General features: G+C 38.0%; 1 protein-coding gene across 2 annotated transcripts in view; it reads right to left on the minus strand.

The window, feature by feature from the left end:
• Positions 1–6,134, minus strand: part of ldb2a (LIM domain binding 2a) — a 51,569-nt gene extending 45,435 nt beyond the window's left edge. The window contains exon 1 of one of the 2 annotated variants that reach the window (XM_079630616.1): positions 5,884–6,134. In XM_079630616.1, coding sequence (XP_079486742.1) covers positions 5,884–6,015 — 132 coding nt within the window. In that variant the 5' untranslated portion in view covers positions 6,016–6,134. The remainder of the gene's footprint in view (positions 1–5,883) is intronic. The other variant, XM_079630615.1, reaches the window with a different exon arrangement.
• Between the last annotated feature and the right edge of the window lie 14,815 nt (positions 6,135–20,949).

A 20,949-nucleotide genomic window follows, 5' to 3' on the forward strand; every position in this document is an offset into this window, starting at 1 on the left:
CGTTGATAATAATAATAAATGTTTCTTGAGCCCAAATCAGCATATTAGAATGGTTTCTGGATAGTGTGACACTGAAGCCTGGAGTAATGAGGCTGAAAATTCAGCTTTGACATCAAAGGAATAAATTACATTCAATAAATATGAAAATAGAAGTTATTTTTATATTGTATTATCCACAATCACAATGTTACTGTTTTTACTATATTTGTTACTCAAACAAATGCAGCCTTGGACTCAAAAACATAAAACATCTTGAATGGTAGTGTATATATTTCTAAGTGCAAAAGTGTTTGTGCTATAGTTGACACAACATTAAAGCATTTTCAGCTATTTTTGTGCAAATGGGTAAAGAAGCATGAAGGTTCACAACCAGTCCGAATATGGATGAAGTGCAGTGAAAACCAACACATGCAGAACGTTGACAGCAGAGAACTTTTCACTGTTTTATCAATGATAACACATTTGTGGCTCCTCAAAAACATCATCACTCAGGGCTGGACAAAAGGAATCAAAAATATGATCTGTACAGAAAAAGTCTAAAAACAGGAAGTTGGTAAAAATGGGCGATCCCTCTTTATCTGTTATCAGCGCAACAGTGTAGCCTGGAAGGAACTTTGGGAAAGCCGCAGGAAAAAGGTGGGACTATTGTCCTAGTATCCTGCCAGTTTGAACGCCACCTTATTGTTCCAGAGAATCCATTTTTTACTATCAGCCAGGACCCCATAACCTGTTTTTGCATAATGCAGCCAATTGATAAGAGAGTTGTGCGTTATATTCGTCCCAGAGTGAGTGCAAAATAAAGTTGAAGTCCACTGCTACTACAAAAAAAACAAAATGGAGATGATACATGTGTATTAATCTGAACACAAATTGATAGCAAAATAATTCGATAGATCTCAGTCCTATATGGCTGACTGCTTAACAAAACTCGTAAATTTGGGCACGTCAATTGATGCTAGACTTTTCATGTGCTCTTAAAACACAATCATCGTCCATCACCTGCTTTCTACAAAATCAATTAAGCAGCATGTAATATAAATGATGATGGACATGGTTAGACTGATTTGCCATTTGGTGCCATTTTAAGCTCTAATGGGACTGTGGAAGATCTGCAATGATTGGTTTACCTCGAGGACTTTGATACCGAGTTTCTCCACAGTGAAATGCATTATCGATCGCCCTCAGATCAAAACCAAACCCCGCTGTGAACTCGCACTGCTCCTTTGCATAAATGCATCCCATTCCAAAAGCATTAGACATATTAATATAGCTAGTCTTTCATTTGTTGTCTTCCTGGCGACCTCTTCTTTTTTTTTCACTCTCTCAGAGCTTGTGAATATTAAGACGCATTATGCTAATGATCTTATACCAGCGGAGGTCGACAAAACTCCTCCTCTGAATGTTAACCAGCATGCTTGTTTGCATAAGCTTATGTGGCAGGTTATCCAGCAAACCTTTTAAACGGCAGAAAACATGTTTGATGCTCTTTCAGGATGCATGCCTCAAGGCAAACAGGCGAACTCTATATGGCTTCTGTTAAAGGAGCACACATTTTTTGGTTTATGCAGCGCAGGCTGATACAGCAGACAAAATGAACCTAATGGTGTGGATGCAGCATAATGCAAAATCATACTATTGTATATTATAGTATTGTTCTTCAGTTCAGTCAGCCATGATTAATTTTTTCAGCAAAAAAAGCATGTGACTAAGATAAAGTCTATAAAGTACATTTCAAAGAAAGTCAGTCCATTCGGCGGCCATATTTGCAATAGTGATGTCCAATTCAGTCTTTTGAACTGGTTCTTATTAGTGAACTGGAAGAGCCAGTTGACCAAATTGGACTGAACTGTCTAAAGCAGTCTGCACAGATCTACAAGTTACTCAATCAAAACTCACTTTCAGATGTGCCTGACAGTCACTCCTACTCAAAATGAGCTGATATCCAGGAGAATATGATCCTATGAATGATGCCCATTTTTGCCATCTCAATCAAGCACTCCAAGAGTGCTCCGACTGAACTGAGAACAGTCTTTCGGACATATCTGACACGCTAAGGACCGTCTGCTGAGGTAGTATGTTTCTGGTGTCTTTTGCTGAAAAGCATAAAGTATAACAAATAAAAAGTATTGGAAATATAACAGTGATCTGATGGCAGTAGTTCTTGACTTGAGGGAGTGAAATTAAAGCTTTCTTTATGGTTTCTCATGTTTTATGTAAAAAGGTGCGTTGATTATGACTCGTTTATTTGATTTAGAAATTTAAACATCTGCATCATTATTGTGTGCTTTCATCATAGAGTTGCGTGATTATGTACGGTAAACAAACTGGTGAATCAGAAGTAAGTTTCGATTTTTGTCATTAAGTATGCAATTTTGAATGCGGCAAGAAACAGTAAATATTGAATACATATCTCTTCTAAATGCAAAATTTGTGTCTGTATATATATGTATATATATGCATACATTACATACATACATGCACACATACTCGCCCCAAAGTCAAGCTATCGGTTGAGCTCAATTGTGATGCTCAAACAAACAGCAATGTTTTGATAGCACCATAGAATCACATTGTTTACAGAATCAACCAATAAATGACTTGTTGTCTCTGTGAGGCTGGGTTAGGAGAAAGTATTTCAACAAAATATAAAAAATTTCACCTTTAATTCTGTATAGTCCATGTATCTATCGTTCCGTGACAAACTCTCTGACGCTCTTTAAAACGCAACACTAACTGCTCTGCTCTGAAGTTCGTTTGCTGCCAGCAAATGGGCTGAGCAGTTTTAGCCTTTGGACAATAAAATACATCAATCACCAGCTTCTGTACTGAGAACTCTCAAGTCAAGAGTCGGGACTCTTGAGCCCTCTTGTCTAGCTTTCCTGAGCTCTTTCCTGCTTTTGTCCAATTCTACTTTCACTCCAGTCATGTGATGCGCACCGTGGAGCTTAATTCCCATGTTAAGCGCTAATATATAGATTATTTAGTCTTATTGGACAGTCATTACATGACTGATGCAGAGAAATATAGAGCCAAGTGGTTATCAAACACCTTTGTTTGACAGTGGCTACTTCAGCGCTGCGCTCCCCTTGTTGTTTCAGTGTTTGCCTGGAGCTTTTAAACTAAGAAAGTCTGGATGTCTACATGATGGATGGCTGTGGGGGGAACTCTCCCTTGTAAAATCCGTGCTAAATAACACTAGCTTCAAATGCGCATCAGCGTGCTTGACTAATAAACATTGCGCTCATTGTTTGCAAAGATATTAGCAATAGCGTTGTGCTATTATTCCGCTGTGGCAAGGCGCAGGAAGGATTCAAGAAATCAGACCTTACAAACATTTCTAGCATCTGCCAGATGGATTTGTGTGCACAGAGCAGAGACGTTTGTTCATTTGAGTCCTCCATCCTAAACAGAATTCTCAAAGAAACTCACATGTTGCAGGTATAACAAGACATCAGAATGTTTGTTCCAAATTTGTCAAGAACGATGTACTCGCTAAGTGGTGTCCATGAACTGACTAGTATTTCAGCCAAAGTCTATTTAAGTGCAATGCAATACAATTCAGTTATTTGAGTGAGTCAATTACTCATTTCAATAACACCGTTTTATTAATTTCAGAAACCTTATCCAATATTAACATTTAATGAGAAAAAAGTTCTTAATCTGCACAAAAATGTAACATTATTTAAACAAATCTCTTAAAAAACAAGTGATTTTTCTTTTTCTTAATTGTATTTCTCTTTATGCTTTCTCTCTTTTTACCCCTGTAGAGCTGCATAGATTGCAACAGTTTCCAGAAACAAATCACATTTGTCAACTAAACTCATTGTTACCCTCACAATGAAATATCTTACCAAGATCGATCACACATAAAGATTTAATCTTAGCAAATGCCCTTTTATGCCAAAGTGAGGTTGTGAAGATTAAAATGATATATTGGCACATGTTTATTAGGCTCTTTGGTAAGTGCCGTTTCAGAGTGGCAGTCTACAGGGTTTGGGCCGTTGCTTATGCATTATTCATGATGTTGTTCCATTGCATCTCCGCAATACAGCCCAGGTCTCCTTAAAGTTACAACACCTCCATCAAACACATGAGCAGAGGCGCACGTGTCAGAACTGCGACAGCGATAGGCACCAGCGCCATCATTAGCATATCATGCTGTTTTTCAATGGGACAATTAAAGGAATTGTCAAAAGTTGTTCTGTCTATGACATCACAAATGGGCAAGACTGATTGTGATAGCGATAAATGCTGTAATTGGATATATTATTTTTTTGACAGTTGAGTGGAATACGGAGGTAGAGGTTGCAAGACTTGCATTATAACCAGCGGATCTTTGAAGAAAACATGACTATTTCCCATTGGGATCAGCTTTACAGACATGTCCCTGTGTCACAGCACAAATATTTACAGCTATTATTTACAGACGTTTACTGTTATTTTAAAAGTACAATAAAGGAAGTAAAATGCTGGCAGTGTTTTAAGTGCATCTATGTTTTGTTGTCATTAAACTGTTGTTAATTATTTTTTTGTCCCAACTAGCCTAACAGAGTTAGGTGTCAGAGTCAGAATAAACAACTTCATATCGAACAATATATGCGAGTTCCCAGCATGCACTGCAGAATGAATAAATTATGTGTTTACTGTTACAGATTTATTTTTATTGTTTGCTAAATATATTAACTATATGCTGTTTTTGTTGTCACTGTTATTTTGTGTGTGTGTGGTGGTGATATAATCTTTATGCTTGGTGATTATCACCGTTATTTAGGTTTACGTGCATCTACATCTAATTCAATGTATCTCTCCTTTAGAGGCAAAGATTGCAGAGTTCCCTTGATGTTAAGAGTCATAAAAAGCATACAGTGATGACGATTCAAATCTTTTGTGTTGTTAATTGAAAATGTGCTGCATGAGAAATCTGTAGTTGCCTTGACAATTAATTGGCTGAATGTGACATTTATTTTTAAATGAGTGAACAATAAATTCAAATGGACTATTGTGTTGCCTTGATTTTTTAGTTTTCCACAACAATATATGTATTATTATTAATAATTATTCAAATAAACTATTAGGTGTGGACGACACCATGCAAACATTTAAGTTCTGAATGCATCTAAAATATTGAAATCAAATAATGCTTTTTTATTCCAGTGCTGATATCACTTTTGCAGCAAAGTTTGTGGGACTATTCATTTTCCCTTGCACGCCAAACGGTTATGCTTTTTCACAAAGTGCTTTTGGCATCTTGTATACACTTAATAATTTACCTTTAGACTAATAGTCAGATTATTAGTAGCCACACTTGTATAGTTTTTATAGCAGAAGTTAATTTTAAACTATGTATTTAAAACGGTTGTGTTGCTCTAGAAGAGCATCATTCCTCTGAGCTCGTGCGCTGTTCATTACCTTACTGACTCCACGTGGATTTTAATTAGTGATCAAAGTGGATGTTGCTTCTTGTATGCAGCGCACCTAAATGATGTAAATTCAGAAAAGCTCTCCAGAAAGTCTGAAATATGTCTCTAAATACGCATTTTGTTCTGAAAATGTATATAAAAATGCGCTTTCCCTCCCGAAGCTGGAAATAATTCAATGAAAGTGCATTGGAATTTTGAGTAATCACTATCCCGAAACAAGTGGTCTGAGGCTGAGCAATATCATCACAATGCACAATACACTTGTACAGCCATGCAACTTACAGTGATCACAAAGTCAACCAGTTGCAAAACTAAAACATAGGCTATAGTTTCATCACTTAGTTCACACTCTTAGTTTTGTACAATCAGGTGAAGTGCGAATAATTTCGCAAAAGCACTGGCCAGCATAACTTTTCCCAAACTACAGCTGTCACTGTCTCATGTGGAGCGATGCCAAACTCACCTCTGTCCGGGACTGAAGTCGTTTGTTCATCTCATAGATTCTGTACTCAGGCTGCACCATGTACGGTGAATGTCTCCGGTAGAACGGTCCGAAAGGGGACGAGTAGAACGGGTCGTGCGGAGGGTTGGACATGTTGATTCCGTGTCGCGTTTACAGCAGCGCCGAAGATTCAGCATCCATACAGCGCGCGTGCAGGATCTCCAAACGCCGCGAGACAGCAGCAGCAGTCACTGGCTGCACGCGGAGCGGAGAGATGAGAGCGCGCGGAGGAGGCGGGAGAGGAGGAGAGCAGAGGAGGAGGGCTGGGCTCTCATTGGATAGCCGCAGGCTGCACTGGAACATTGTTGAGGGTGAGCCAAGCAAGTCTTACCATCCCACCAAAAAGCAACTGGCCTTTATGTTAATGTTTGTGTTCGGTAACATTCACATTAGCGTGTCAGTGTTGTGCTCAACCGGGGCTAGTTGTCACATGGGGAAGTCTTCACTGAGGACTTCGTCAATAGGTCACTAAAATGTTGTTTTCTTCGTGACTAGCAGTGTTGGTTTCAAACATTTAGTTCAAAACTATATGAAGTAGCCTAGAACATTATCATTTGGGAATAGGCCTATATCCTTCAGATGAACTTTCCAGTCGTATTTTTAGTACTGTGGTAAACAATAGAGTCAATTGCGATAGTATTTTCTTCCCTATTGTGACGTATTTCCGAGTGAAACGGCTTCTCGAACAAGACTAAATGTACGTCAATCACTGATCTATATAATGATTATCTATATAGATCAGTGAGGTCAATGTTTGATTTTGTCCATCGGAAATTTAATGAATTGTTGGATTGTTGTCGTGCTATTGCTGTGATATCATGTGAGTGACAGGTTGTCCCGCCCTCGCGCCAAACACGTCAGAGAAATCAGAGAAGAAGAGATGTGGCTAAAAAAAAAGCTGCGGAGGTTAAGTTATTTTTGATTAATGATTATAAAGACACATATAATTTAATATAAAAATAATGATGTGCATGGAGGAAACATCATTTATAATAAACAGGCTATTGCAATATTCCACAAAAATAAGAATAGTCCATTTTGATAGTGACTTTAAGGCCACGCATTGTCAAGTTTAAACTTGTTCTTATGACATCAAATCTCAAGTGGGGGTATAGGTTGTCACATGTGTTTTTAATATTTTACAATGTCCAAGCATATGGCAGGTTCTCATTGTGACAACTACACCACGAACATGATCTGTATCTTTCTTTAAAGGGATACTTCACCTCTGGAAAGATGAATGTGTATTTAAAATGGGTCATTTATGTAGTAGAAATGTGAAATTATTTTTTAATTTATAGCCTTCTAGACTGAGAAAAGCCAGAAAATGTATTTGTGGCTCATGTGGATGAAAGACAACAACTCCCATGCATTTGTTTATGTAACTTAATGCATTTGCTGTGCTGCCCTACGAGGCCACTACCAAGCCAGGCCTACCGGTTAGAGCGCAGTTAAACAACAAGGCTAGGCTACTAGTGAGTCTCCGTGACAAGTCTGCCCGGGATTTCAAGATCGCCAAAAATGTCCGGGATTCGGCTTTTGTGTTCTACAGTCACCATTCATGATGTTTACTGTGGCGAGCAGGACGAGACTGAGGGCCGCGGGAGAACGACACGAGGCCAGTGGCGTGATTACTGATGAGCGGCACCTGTGAGACGCACCGGTCTCGTATCTCTCACGAAGGAGCGGGAATTTTCTTAGCAATGTTAAAACGCACATCAACCCATCACTTGTTTAGCGTTCATGTAAACACTACATTCAGATTCACCAATCGGAATGAATTCAGTTAGATTGAAACAAAAGGTGTGCATGTAAACAATGAATGGCGACTGCAGAAAGCAAAAGCCGAATCTCGGACATTTTGGACGATCTCGACGGCCAGACATGTCCGGGAAAAAGAGAATGGTAACCCCTACTACTCAGCTTTCTCCACAGAACAAGAACCTGTTAGCTTAGCTTCCAAATAAAAGATGGCTGACACTATTTGTACATTCTGTGAGTGAGATCCCACCCTCTATGGGCGGGTTGAAAACATGCGGATCTAGCGCCTTCTACTGGCTGTAGTTTTTAGCCTTTGGCCAAAAAAGCATCCGATGACGCAAAATTACGATTTTTTGCGCCATCGGAGGATTTTTTACAGACAAAAAAATACATAAATCTCTTGTCTCAGGGGGATATGAGGGAGGGAAGCACGGGCATTTGAAAATACTACAGGTTTTCTACTGATACAAAGCGTAATGCTAAATCCTGAAGTATCCCTTTAAGGGGAAAATATTCACTTTAGACCTTATGCCAGGGCCAGAATGTAATGAATGGGGCTCTAAGCAAACATGCAACATTTCAAAACGTGGGGGTAAAATGTAACCATAATGAATTATCCTGTTTGGATTAAATTGTAACATAATAGGTATCTTAAAATGCCATGCCTATTGATTAATTACACATACTATATGGAGAATTTATTTTAATATATTTAATGATTTAATATTCAAGCATTCAACATAAAATAATGACTGGTGTATTTTACGTGGTCAAAAGAGGATATACAGAGAGTATACAATTAAAGTAAAGAGTTATAATGTTTAAAGGACAGAATATGATGTAATGCTTGTGTACATTTTGACCCATCTTGAATAAGACAAATGCACTGTAAATACTACTAATAAAACTATTCATCCCACATTGTAAGGCTTAGGTTGCACATGTGATTTTGCTCTTCTGTTAATACTGTATGGTACAGTATCCTAACACCTTATAGCTCCAAAAATAACCTCTATAATTTAAAACTAAAATAATATAGCAATTTTATAGCACCTCCATATATCCGAATAATGGCCACACCTGAGGCTTCTCTGGTATAGCTGCATCAGTTGTAAATAGAAACTGCACTATACAAATGTGCTTTGAAACGTTACTTTACAGTATGTTGCTGGAGTTATTCAGAATTGGAAAATTATTCAATGTCTATTTATTTTTATGCTAATTTATTCTAATGCTGATGTTGATACATACATTTTCACATTGAGTGTTAGAAGCCTTTTCAAGTCAAGCCCAAAAATGCTCTTCGAAATCCATTTTCTCAATTTATGCTAATTAGCCATTACAAATTATTCTTATATTGTGTGTTCTGTGGAAGTATTTGAGGCTCGACCATCTTAGACAAATGAAAGTTCAACTCCAAACACTCCAGGCACAGAGATAGGTAATTATGAAAGTTGGGGTGAAAATCTATTAATAAAAAACTCTTAATTAAAAATTACATTATTTAATATCTCAAAAACTTAAAATTATTTAGAAGAAGTGGTTGTTTGCCCAAAGCACATTTCTGCAGAGTGTGACCAAAGGCTATGCAAAAAAAACTTGTTTTTTATTTATTTGCCATCTACTTTTAATTTTAGGTTTAAGGAGAGAGCGTCTGGAATTGGAGTGTTTTTTTTTATTATTAATTAGAAGTCGAGTCTTAGCGTGGAGTTAGTGGTGTTGAGGGAGATATATGTGGTAAGGTGAAAGAGGAAGAGCACTTCTGGGGGAAATCGAAATGGGTCAGGACACATATAGACAATCCTTCGCCAGGCTCCCCACTGTTACTATGGTAACATACCATGGTGCGTGGCGGATGCCGCCTTTTCGGCAGGTTTGAACCCAAACACACACACACACACACACACACACACACACACACACACACACACACACACACACACACACACACACACACACACACACACACACCTACCTAAACATAAACATAGTCTTGCAATATATTATTTTTCAATTTGTAACTTAATTATAATTATTAATCTTGCATCCATTCTGCTTTATTTTCCAATGCTCCAAAACACATAACAATAGATTATGTTAAACAACAGCATCATCAAGCCTCAAGAACAATTTACTCTATGAAAAATCATCTCAGTCTATCAACACAAACAGACTTAGTGAATTTAATAATGAATAATGGTGTGATCTTGTTCATGAGTAATACTTTACAAAGATCTTCACTGCAGGACACAGAGGTAGATGCAATGTGATTTTGACCTAGGACAGACACACACACACACACACACACACACACACACACACACACACACACACACACACACACACACACACACACACACACACACACACACACACACACACACACACACACACACACTAATGTTTTCTGAATATGGATGAAATGTACCCCTGTGCTCGAGGAAGAACTGCTAGTTTTGCTGGAGAATCTCATTAGCATCGTAATAGCTTGCAGCCTTATTTGCATATTGCCAAGAGTGATTTTTTTCCCCTTTGGATAAAGGAGAGAAAGAGAGAGAGAGAGTTGGTAAAAAAAAAAAAAAAGCTAAAACTTTGAAGCTCCATATTTTATTTCATTATTTAAGTTAAATAAATTCTAATTGAAAGACGCCTTTCAATTATGTTTCCCTGCTTGTATTAGATACAAATAGTTGACTTGTTGAGCATTTGCAGAGAAAACATCCATTACTGCTGAGATAAACACTTAAGTTTTTTTCTCATTATGAAAAAAAAGAAAAGAAAATCACAAAATAAACAAAAACATTATAGTTTGTCTCTCAATTAATCTGAAACTTCAGGACAACAAATGTGTCACCTGAGGGAAATTTTAGCATTGAGGAACCCAAACACATTTTTGAAGGACTGCAGACATTATCTCAGAATTACAATTATTAAAGACAATAATATTTTGTGTTATATGTAGTTGAAGTGCAATTTCTTGCAGTTTAACTGTAGGCATGAGAAATCTCTTCTGCATACTTTATTACAGTTGACCTTTCCATGTGGTATTTCATTTCAGTGGCGTATGACATTGTAATGTGAAAGCAATATTTGCTTAAATACGGCGGCTCTGCTGGTGGTCACCAAACGGCGGTATCTCTGTCTCGCACACTCATTTTCCTTGATGGTGACATTTTAAAGCCAAACTGAAAATCTGGAAACCTTTTAAATTTCCCACTACATAAAAAAAAAAAAAAAACATAAAAAAAAAAATCTAATTTCACAGTTTAACATGCTTGGCTTGTCTGACTTGTGTCACTTGAGCATGCACAACCTAACTGTTGACTTTCCCCGAGTGATTTATGGGAAACAATTATCTTGACTTAGTTTAGTTGGAAGCTGCATAGAATAATTTATTTGTGTATTTTGTACATATATTATATCTTGTGCCTGAGTAGCAAACATAAAAGAAAATTAAGGAAGGCTGTACTTAAAGAATCAAGGTAATTATTCTTACTAAACCACAGAGTAAACTAAACTGATTGCTATTTATACTGAGCTTCCCATGGAGTAAATATCCAGAGTAGTATATTGACAAAATATATTAGACATATTAGACATTTAAAATCTGTTTGAAGTTATCGTGTGTGTGTGTGTGTGTGTGTGTGTGCACATACATTTATTTATGTAAGAGATAATCCATGGCTTGCTGTGCATTAAACGATTTTAATGTGCGACGTGAAGGCAAAGAACCACCGACAACTATTATATATATATGATTTATTTGTTTTTATATATTTTAAAATATAATTTATTCCTGTAATGCAAAGCTAAATTTTCAACAGCCGCTACTCCAGTCCTAGTGTCACATGATCCTTCAGAAATCAAGAAACATTTCTTATTATTATCACGGTTGTGGTGCTTACTATTTTTTGGGAAACTGTGATATACATTTTCAGGATTCTTTGATTAATAGAATCTTCAAAAGTGAATATTTGAAATTCTGTGAGATTATAAATGTCTTCACTGTCACGTTAGATCAACTTAATGCGGAATAAAACTTAATGCTGAATAAGAGTTAATTTCTTTTAAAAAATCTTACTGACCTAAACTTTTGAACAGTATATAGCCTATTATTAATAAATTAGTTTAATAAATTATATAAAGGCTATAAGATAATTGCTACATTTAATTGTATAAATCTTTCTGTTACTATTATTCCATCATTGTACCAACTACACCACTGAACCAACAACTGACACTGTATCGATTTAGCATTGAAGCCTTCTGTCTTTCTCTCTTCAGCACTCACTGTTTTTCCCTCTCGACATTTTCACTCATTCGCTCTCACCCTCTGCCCAGTCTTGAAGTCTACATAGATCTTCACCATCATCGAACATCTGTTTACAATTTCAGTCATGGGGTTGAGGCCCTTCACGAACACTTACATATCAACTGACACGACAGTCTCATGGTGATCTGTATCGAAATTGATAAATGACTTTGTCCCAGTGTCCTGTGATTTGATTTCATCATTTCACACAGGGAAACACCCAGTTTTATTGATGGAGAAAAAGGTAGAGGGAGGGAGAAAGAATGTCAAATACAGTACACACATCTATAAAACCAGCAACACACACCGATTCCCTCCCCCATCTCAACTTCCTCTCCTCTCCTCAAGCTTGCTTCCCATCCCCCTGCAGGTCAGTTAATAAGAGAGGAAGCCTGCCTGAACCTCACAGTCTGACTGAATCACACACACACACACACACATGCGCGCGCGCACGCACACACAAAACGAGCATGTGAACCATGGCACATATTTTAACACCCACAGATGCACATATGTTGACTGTTCATCCACATAACTATTTAAAAGAGTATGCATTCAAATTGTTTGTAAGTATGTGCTGTGATTTTTGTGTGTATTTGTCTCTCTAGGGCACAAACAGTCCAGTCTCAAGGGAATAGTCTCAGGCTGAACGTTGCAGGAATGAGGGAGTGGAATTTTACCCACACTCCACCTCAGCATGAGACCCGAACACGCACTCACACACACACACACACACACACACACGCACGAATGCACGCACGCACACACACACACACACACACACACACACACACACACACACACACACACACACACACACACACACACACACACACACACACACACACACACACACACACACACACACACACACACACACACACACACACACACACACATCTCTCAGCCTGTCTGTCTTGTTCTCCATAGTTGCTTCGTGATTATTCCTTCTATTCCACACAACAGAAAATGACTAACATGTGTTGACAAATGTTTCCACCTCTCTGTGGATTCAGGAGCAGTCCTAATGACTAGCATCTTACTCGCATCTGATGTTTTGATGTTTCACCTGACTATAAGAAGTAATGCATCTGACTGAAGTTACACTGCGTATATCGGCTGATGTACACCAGACGTGACTCTGTGATGATTGAGCTGAGAACGAAACCTTTTAAGTGTAAATGAGACAAGCAACAGATAAATTATGCCAATGTGTTCTCTGCTGTCTTTAATAAACAAAAATAGTTACACTGTTTGTAGAAATGCATTCGTCTCTTTTTTGCTGGGACCACACTCATGTGCAGAGCAAAAATACATAGTTTTCACAGTGGTGAAATGTCTTAAAGGGTTAGTTCCCCAGAAATGAAAATTCTGACATCATTTACTAACCCTTGTGTCGTTCCAAACCCGTAAGACTTTCATTAATCTTCAGGACACAAATTAATATTTTTTCTGGGAGATTTCCCTTCAATGAAAACTCTTCAAAACGCTCACGAAGAGATCCATATTGAGTGCTGTAATCTGTCTTCTGAAAAAACACGATCACTTTATATGATGAACAAATTCAATTCAGGCTTTTATTCACATATAAAAATATATCAGCAAACATAAACAGAAGCTCAATCTTACATGTTTAGGTCAGTAATTGATGACGAAATGTTCATTTTTGTGTGTATTACTTTAATTAGCATTATAAATGGATAGTTAGGTAACCGAAATGTGCTACGCGTGGTAACTAATGTATAATTAACTTAATTAAGTAATAAATAAATAACATAATATGACTGAATCTGACAAGATTAGGTTACACCAATGAAAGTACTTTTTATCTAGAAAAAGTAGAAAATAGAAATAGATCCTTTGCATGTTCCCAGCTAAGAGGAAATGTTCTCAGAACATTCTGGCAGGGTTATGAACAAATATTCTTCCAGTAACATTCAGTAACCTTTCTGTGACTTAAACTTTATCAAAATTTTCTTATAGAACATATTTTTGTTTGCTGGGTTGCCTTTTAAATGGTAAAAGCACCCCTTGGTGAAATCACTAATGTATAGCTTTATTTATGCATACTGTGCATAAAATGCAACAGATGCGTACACAGACACAGACAGCATGACTGTAAGAACATCAGTGGCCAGAGCTGCAGGCATTCAGACTGAGAGAGAAAGGCAAAAACCTCTATCGACAGATTACTCACACACACACAACTGGAGATTACCCCGACAGCACAGACGAGATTATCATTCTCGCAGATTCTCAACTCATGTTGTTGAAGATAGCAGTCGGCTTCTACACCGAACATTCTGACTGCACACACAACTGGACCTGATCTGGATTGTTATGATTGAAAAATAGCATCTAATTTGCAAATGTTCTGGATGCACCTTTCATAATGTTTCTTTAATGCATTAAGTACTTTGGAAGTTCATTTATGTCATAACAATGGTCCAAAAAGGATTTGGGCAACCACATAGAATGCATTAATTTCATTGCATTAGATAATAAAATATCAAACTGAGTGGCTTCTGAAAGCAAATGATGCAGTTCTTTCTATCACTTTTATAAGCCATTTTACAATGAGTTTAACTGGTCTCAAGGTGGCTTTGAATGGCTGTATTAAGTAATTTCCCTCAAGTTCATACAGATGCCATACACTGAAAAAAGTTGTAACCTGCAAGAGTTACCTCAGAGTTCTGCATTCCTGTAACTCATGTATAGCATGCCACTAGAAATGACAAGGACATGGGTTTGATTCCTATGAATACATTAACTAATAAAATGCACAGTATACTTTGAATGCAATGCAAGTCGCTTTGGATAAACACGTCTGATAAATGTAAAATGTAATTGATCGATCCCATAAATTTTTTTTTTTTATTAGTGTAACGTAATTTATCAGGTTGTTTTAGTCTGATTAAATGACTTAAAAATGAACTCAAGAATAAAAGATGAGTTAATAGAACATTAAAAGATGTTCTCACATGAAGCACATTATTGAGGTTACCAGAAAAAAAGAAACGTATGTCACAGTGTAGCACAGGTGTTCATCACATATAAACAGAAAGTGTCACAATATTTATCCATTCGTTTTGAACAACAAATCTATTGTTTTATCATTCAAAATTGAGCAAAAACAAAAACAAGTGTGTGTGCTTTCTTTCTAATAAATGACACTTGTATGTGTAGAACGGGGGAGGTGTGACCATCCACATTATATGCACATAAAGTCATTTCAGCGTCTGAGCACCAAACCGGTTTCTATCTGTGTTGTCTAAGACGGGCTCCTTTGCTGGGTTTTTTTCCCCCTTTCTTTTTTGGATTTAAGCCTTCAAAAATTCCTTTGGGGATTTTCTGTGCTTTTCTGTGCAGTCACAGTAACATTGACCCCTCTCTGCCTTTAGCTCGCTCTCTCTCTCTCTCTCTCTCTCTCTCTCTCTCTCTCTCTCTCTCTCTCTCTCTCTCTCTCTCTCTCTCTCTCTCTCTCTCTCTCTCTCTCTCTCTCTCTCTCTCTCTCTCTCTCTCTCTCTCTCTCTCTCTCTCTCTCTCTCTCTCTCTCTCTCTCTCTCTCTCTCTCTCTCTCTCTCTCTCTCTCTCTCTCTCTCTCTCTCTCTCTCTCTCTCTCTCTCTCTCTCTCTCTCTCTCTCTCTCTCCATCCAGCTTTTTCGCCTGCTGTATCTTCTTTTCCAGAATTCTAATCTCTCACCCAACTCTCGTTTGTTTTCCTCTCCTGTCACATATATCTTAATGTTTTTCATTAGTGCCCAGTATGAGCGTGGTGGTCATTTCTCTGTGTTGCTGTGCCACAGTGACCAGCACTGATGCGGGTTTGGCACAGGGACCACAGACCGCATGACAGGGGTCATTTGAGGGCCATGTTCCACACTCTAGGGGGCAAAAGCCAGCTTGTTAAACTGGCCCCCGGCCAATCACAGCTTCCGAATCGCTCATTTCTCCCAGTCGGAGCTCAGAATGAACCACTTCATCATATAACAAGAGGTTTGCAATCGCTTAAAACATGACACAAAGTTATTTTATTGTGTGTTAGAATTAATTCAATTAGACAAGGCAGTCATTGGAGGGGCGTTTTAAAATGTAGTATTTGACACACATTTGTCATCATTAAAAGAAAGGAAAAACAATATGTAGGAAAGCAAATGGTGCATCATCATCAGCTCTCTTCTTTCTTTTGTTTTCTCATCCTTTTGAGTTTGGCTGCGGTCCTATGGCAACACAGATGTCTTCCAAAGAGGGAAAGAGCACAAATAAGAAGAAATGAAAAAACAAGTACTGGGAGGAATAAAAAAAAAATGGCGGCAAACACATACGATGGAAAGAAAAATGTGAGAGAGAGCAAGAAACTTTTTACTGCAACATTTTTTAGATCACGATTGTAACCACGGTACCCTGAGAAGGGGAACAAGACACTGCGTCTGGATCGGCACTATGGGGAATGCCATCAGTGTGACCAGTGTTTGAATCACTTGTATACACATGATAATTTCATTAGCCGACGACAGTCAATGACATCACTACCGGAGCGCACGTGATTATAGGAAAAAAAACATCCAGTCGAGCTTGAGGCATGGCAGTGAGACGCAGTACCCTTTTCAGGAAACTGTGGTTACAGTCATAACCTGAGACGTTCCCTTTCGAAGTGTAACTCAACATTGCATCTGGATCAATGCTATGGGGGCAAAAATACCCACTCCGCCATGCAGAGGGAATGCCTGCCTCATTAGCTGTGCCTATGCACAACCACAATGGCCATAGCATTTGACTTGTTTAGCCGGAGTCAGAAGCGTAAATCATACAGGGATTTACATACAGATGATTTACAAGAGTAAATCATCAACCTCTACTGTTTTAAGGGACCGATTGAGGCTCTAACATGGAGTGGACAACCCTGCTTTAAAAACCCTGATAGTATGGGGAGGGTTCTACTCTACACTCAAACCTGTCCAGGGTCCCAAGACTCCCAGCACCTGACAAAAGGCGTCTGATAACAAGAAGAACTGCTAAAAGGCAATTTAACCTCTATTTGTTAGGTTCTCCGGGACCGGTTTAGGCTCCCAATAGGGAGCAGAGGACCCTACTTTAAAACCCAGAGAGTAGGGAGGGTTCTACTCTACACTCAAGTCTGTCCAGGGTCCCAATATTCCCAGCACCTGCTGTGGATGCTGCACACTGGTGGTGGTTGAGGAGAGATTCCCTGATATGATTGTTCAGCTCTTTGGGTGTACAGTATTACATCCCTCTGACAACACTGAGGGATGTTACTTCTCCTCTACGATTCGGTCTTGTTTACCAAATCGCTTCCTCAAATTACTTTCTCCCAGTGTCCCGCCTCTGTACTCCTGATCAGAAACCGACATGAAAGTGTTGAAAAAGGTCTCCCCGTCAGACTCCTCCCATGCTATGGTGGCCGTGGGACCCAAACCGCGGTGTGTAGGTGCTCAACTCTCACCCCTCAAGAGAGAGTCAAGCATAGGAGCTTTTCACTGCAACCGCATCACAAAGCATGTCTTCATCTTCATCTTCATCCAGTCTTTTGCTTCAAAATTGTCGTGTGTCGTGTGCTTCAGACACCGGTCCCACAGATGACGTTGTTCATAACATCATTCCAGAGGCAGTGTTGAGTTCCACTTTGAAAGGGAACAACTGTTAGTTTGATCTTTGTAATAGTTGTTATGTCCAAAATACAATAGATATAAAGAAATTGATGTATAAAAAATAACATCTAAAATCCATCCACATTTTTTGTTGCTAATATCTTAGATTTACTTTATGTAATCTTTTATCTTAAAAATTAAGTAGATATCAAAACGTTTCAAAATCATTTTAGTCTATTCACCATTTAATTTGAATTAAGATTAAACTTTAATTAAATTTTAACATCAAACGTGATAAGATTACTTTCTAAAAAAAAAAAAAAGTAAAGGAATAGTATTTGGGAGAGCACCATGACTTTTATGATTTTATATAATAAAATTACCATTTATTAATGGTCTTATTTCATAATTTGTCCAAGTAAATTGCAGGTGAGGTCTTGACTCCTCATTATTTCATATTGTTACTTTGTTCACCTCAACTAATTTTCCCATAGAAGTTTGTTCACTGTTACACTTGGTATGGATGAACAAGTTTTCCATATTTTCGTTGCAGTCTCGCTGCTTCTGTACGCTCAGCACAGGTGCAATTTACGATACACCACCAGGACTCGATTCATAACATCATCATTCATTTATCCTGTAAATCTGAATATTTCTAAATGCAGTTTTATGTGTAAAACAAAAAGGTTCATTGTAGAAAACAATGCTATTTGTAAAATATAAAAAGAGAGAAAGAAAAAAAGGACACAGACAGAGGAAGAAAAAAAAAGAGAAGATTTTCCCGGGTCCTGGATTTGCAATGGCATCCTGTGTTCTTGGATGTGCCGTTGCCAAGGCAACAGTAACTTGGTGACCTCGTTATTTCAGCCTAATCCAGCGCTGAAATTATGGTTGCTCCACCCTTTTGCCTGGCTGCCCTGATAACATAATCATTGCAAATGAGGCACAGGAAGAAGAGGGAGATAGAGGGAGAGGGAGAGGGAGAGAAAGAGAGTGACAGAGTTAGAGTGAGATCCAAAGATGAGAAGAGAACGAGAGAGTGAGAAAAAGAGAGGGAAGCACAGCACTAACATGCAGAGAATGACTGCATGAGTGAAGGAGTGTTGGTGTGACTGATGAATAAATGCACAGTGAATCAAACCATAACATATAACTACTACTGTAGTTTTTGAATAAAATAACTCTTGAAATTGCTTGGAGACCAACCATTATCTTGTTTCAAACAAGATCATTTGGCCAGTTTGCAAAAAAAGATACCATAACTGCACTTAAACTGTAATCTGACAATACACTCTCTTTATAATGAGGAACTAACAAGGCTGCAAATTCACAATTTACAAATCTGACATGTATGGCGGCAAATCAATGACAATAATAAACGAGCGCACAGCTGATGCTGGCGCGCGCGGTAAATGACTTTCGCGAGCGAATAACAGATCTACACGCGAGGAAACGGGAACTCGCGAGCTCATTCAAGCAGTGCGCGCGCGCAGACATCTCCTCTGCACGCAATTCAAGCCCTCGAGCACGCGCAGACATCTCCTCTGCACGCAATTCAAGCAATCGCGCGCGCGCATGATCATTCCCCACGCTCTCGCGCTCGATCTGCTCTCGCCTGCTGATTTTGCTCGCTCGAACACTTTTATTTTTGGCAGTCGAGGGGCGGGGCTAACTGTTTTAATAACCTCAAATGTCATTGGTTACATCCCTTTTCCCGGAAGTCACTTGTGATTGGACGCCTGTGATTGTCAATCAAGAGCGGCAAAGGCACGACCCAAAAGCTGGTTGTCAACCACCGTTAAAAACAAAGAAGAAGAAGACAATCACTTGACTTAAGACATGGCTTCATTAACAGAGCAGATGCATGCGAGTTATCACTTAATTTGTTTTTATTTTATTTATTTATTGTTGTTTATTAATGTGTAATGTGATTTAATGCATTGTTAATATAGAATAGATTCTTACCAGAAACTACACTAGTCTTAGGGGTAGTGATTGCATTCTTGTGTTGTTAAGAGATATTTACAGACTGTAATGACACATTTCCATGGTTATTCGCATTGTAAATTGTTTACAATTTTCTACATTTTATATTTATAACACTATTATTTGTGTTATTTGTATTAAAATATTTTTTAAAAATTGGAGGAAAATGGGAATGCAAAGATGCTGTTGAAAATGAGTAAAAATTACAAAATTACAAAAAACTGCTTGTTAACATCAGGTGTCTTCAATGTTGGCAATAACATATATTTTGTAATTTTTACTCATTTTAAATGGTTAACATTTAAGGAATTAATTTAATTAATTATTACTCAATTCTAATTTGTTAAATTTAATTAATAATATTGCTTGTAATCTGTTGCCTCATTTTTATTAATTAGATATAAATAAAATCTATGTTTTCATTTTTACAGTGCTTATTGATATAAACACATAATTTATCTTTCATCCAAAGCCCTTGTTAGATTTACAACTATTTAATGGACACTTTTTACATTTCTGAGGTTCTCAGAACCAATATCATTTTGGTTGGGTAAACGTATGGTGGTGAATGGGAGGGAGTATAGTTGTTATGTAGTGGTGAACTACAGCATATATCTTTGCATTCCCATTTTGCTCCAATTTTAAAAAAAATATTTAATACAAATAACACAATTAATAGTGTTATAAATATAAAATGTAGAAAATTGTAAACATTTTGGTAGATTTGCAATGCGAATAACCATGGAAATGTGTCATTACAGTCTGTAAATATCTCTTAACAACACAAGAATGCAATCACTACCCCTAAGACTAGTGTAGTTTCTGGTAAGAATCTATTCTATATTAACAATGCATTAAATCACATTACACATTAATAAACAACAATAAATAAATAAAATAAAAACAAATTAAGTGATAACTCGCATGCATCTGCTCCGTTAATGAAGCCATGTCTTAAGTCAAGTGATTGTCTTCTTCTTCTTTGTTTTTAACGGTGGTTGACAACCAGCTTTTGGGTCGTGCCTTTGCCGCTCTTGATTGACAATCACAGGCGTCCAATCACAAGTGACTTCCGGGAAAAGGGATGTAACCAATGACATTTGAGGTTATTAAAACAGTAAGCCCCGCCCCTCGACTGCCAAAAATAAAAGTGTTCGAGCGAGCAAAATCAGCAGGCGAGAGCAGATCGAGCGCGAGAGCGTGGGGAATGATCGTGCGCGCGCGCGATTGCTTGTATTGCGTGCAGAGGAGATGTCTGCGCGTGCTCGAGGGCTTGAATTGCGTGCAGAGGAGATGTCTACGCGTGCGCAGGGCTTGAATGAGCTCGCGAGTTCCCGTTTCCTCGCGTGTAGATCTGTT

The sequence above is a fragment of the Phoxinus phoxinus genome (assembly GCF_949152265.1).
Source record: "Phoxinus phoxinus genome assembly, chromosome: 12".
NCBI classification, from domain to species: domain Eukaryota; kingdom Metazoa; phylum Chordata; class Actinopteri; order Cypriniformes; family Leuciscidae; genus Phoxinus; species Phoxinus phoxinus.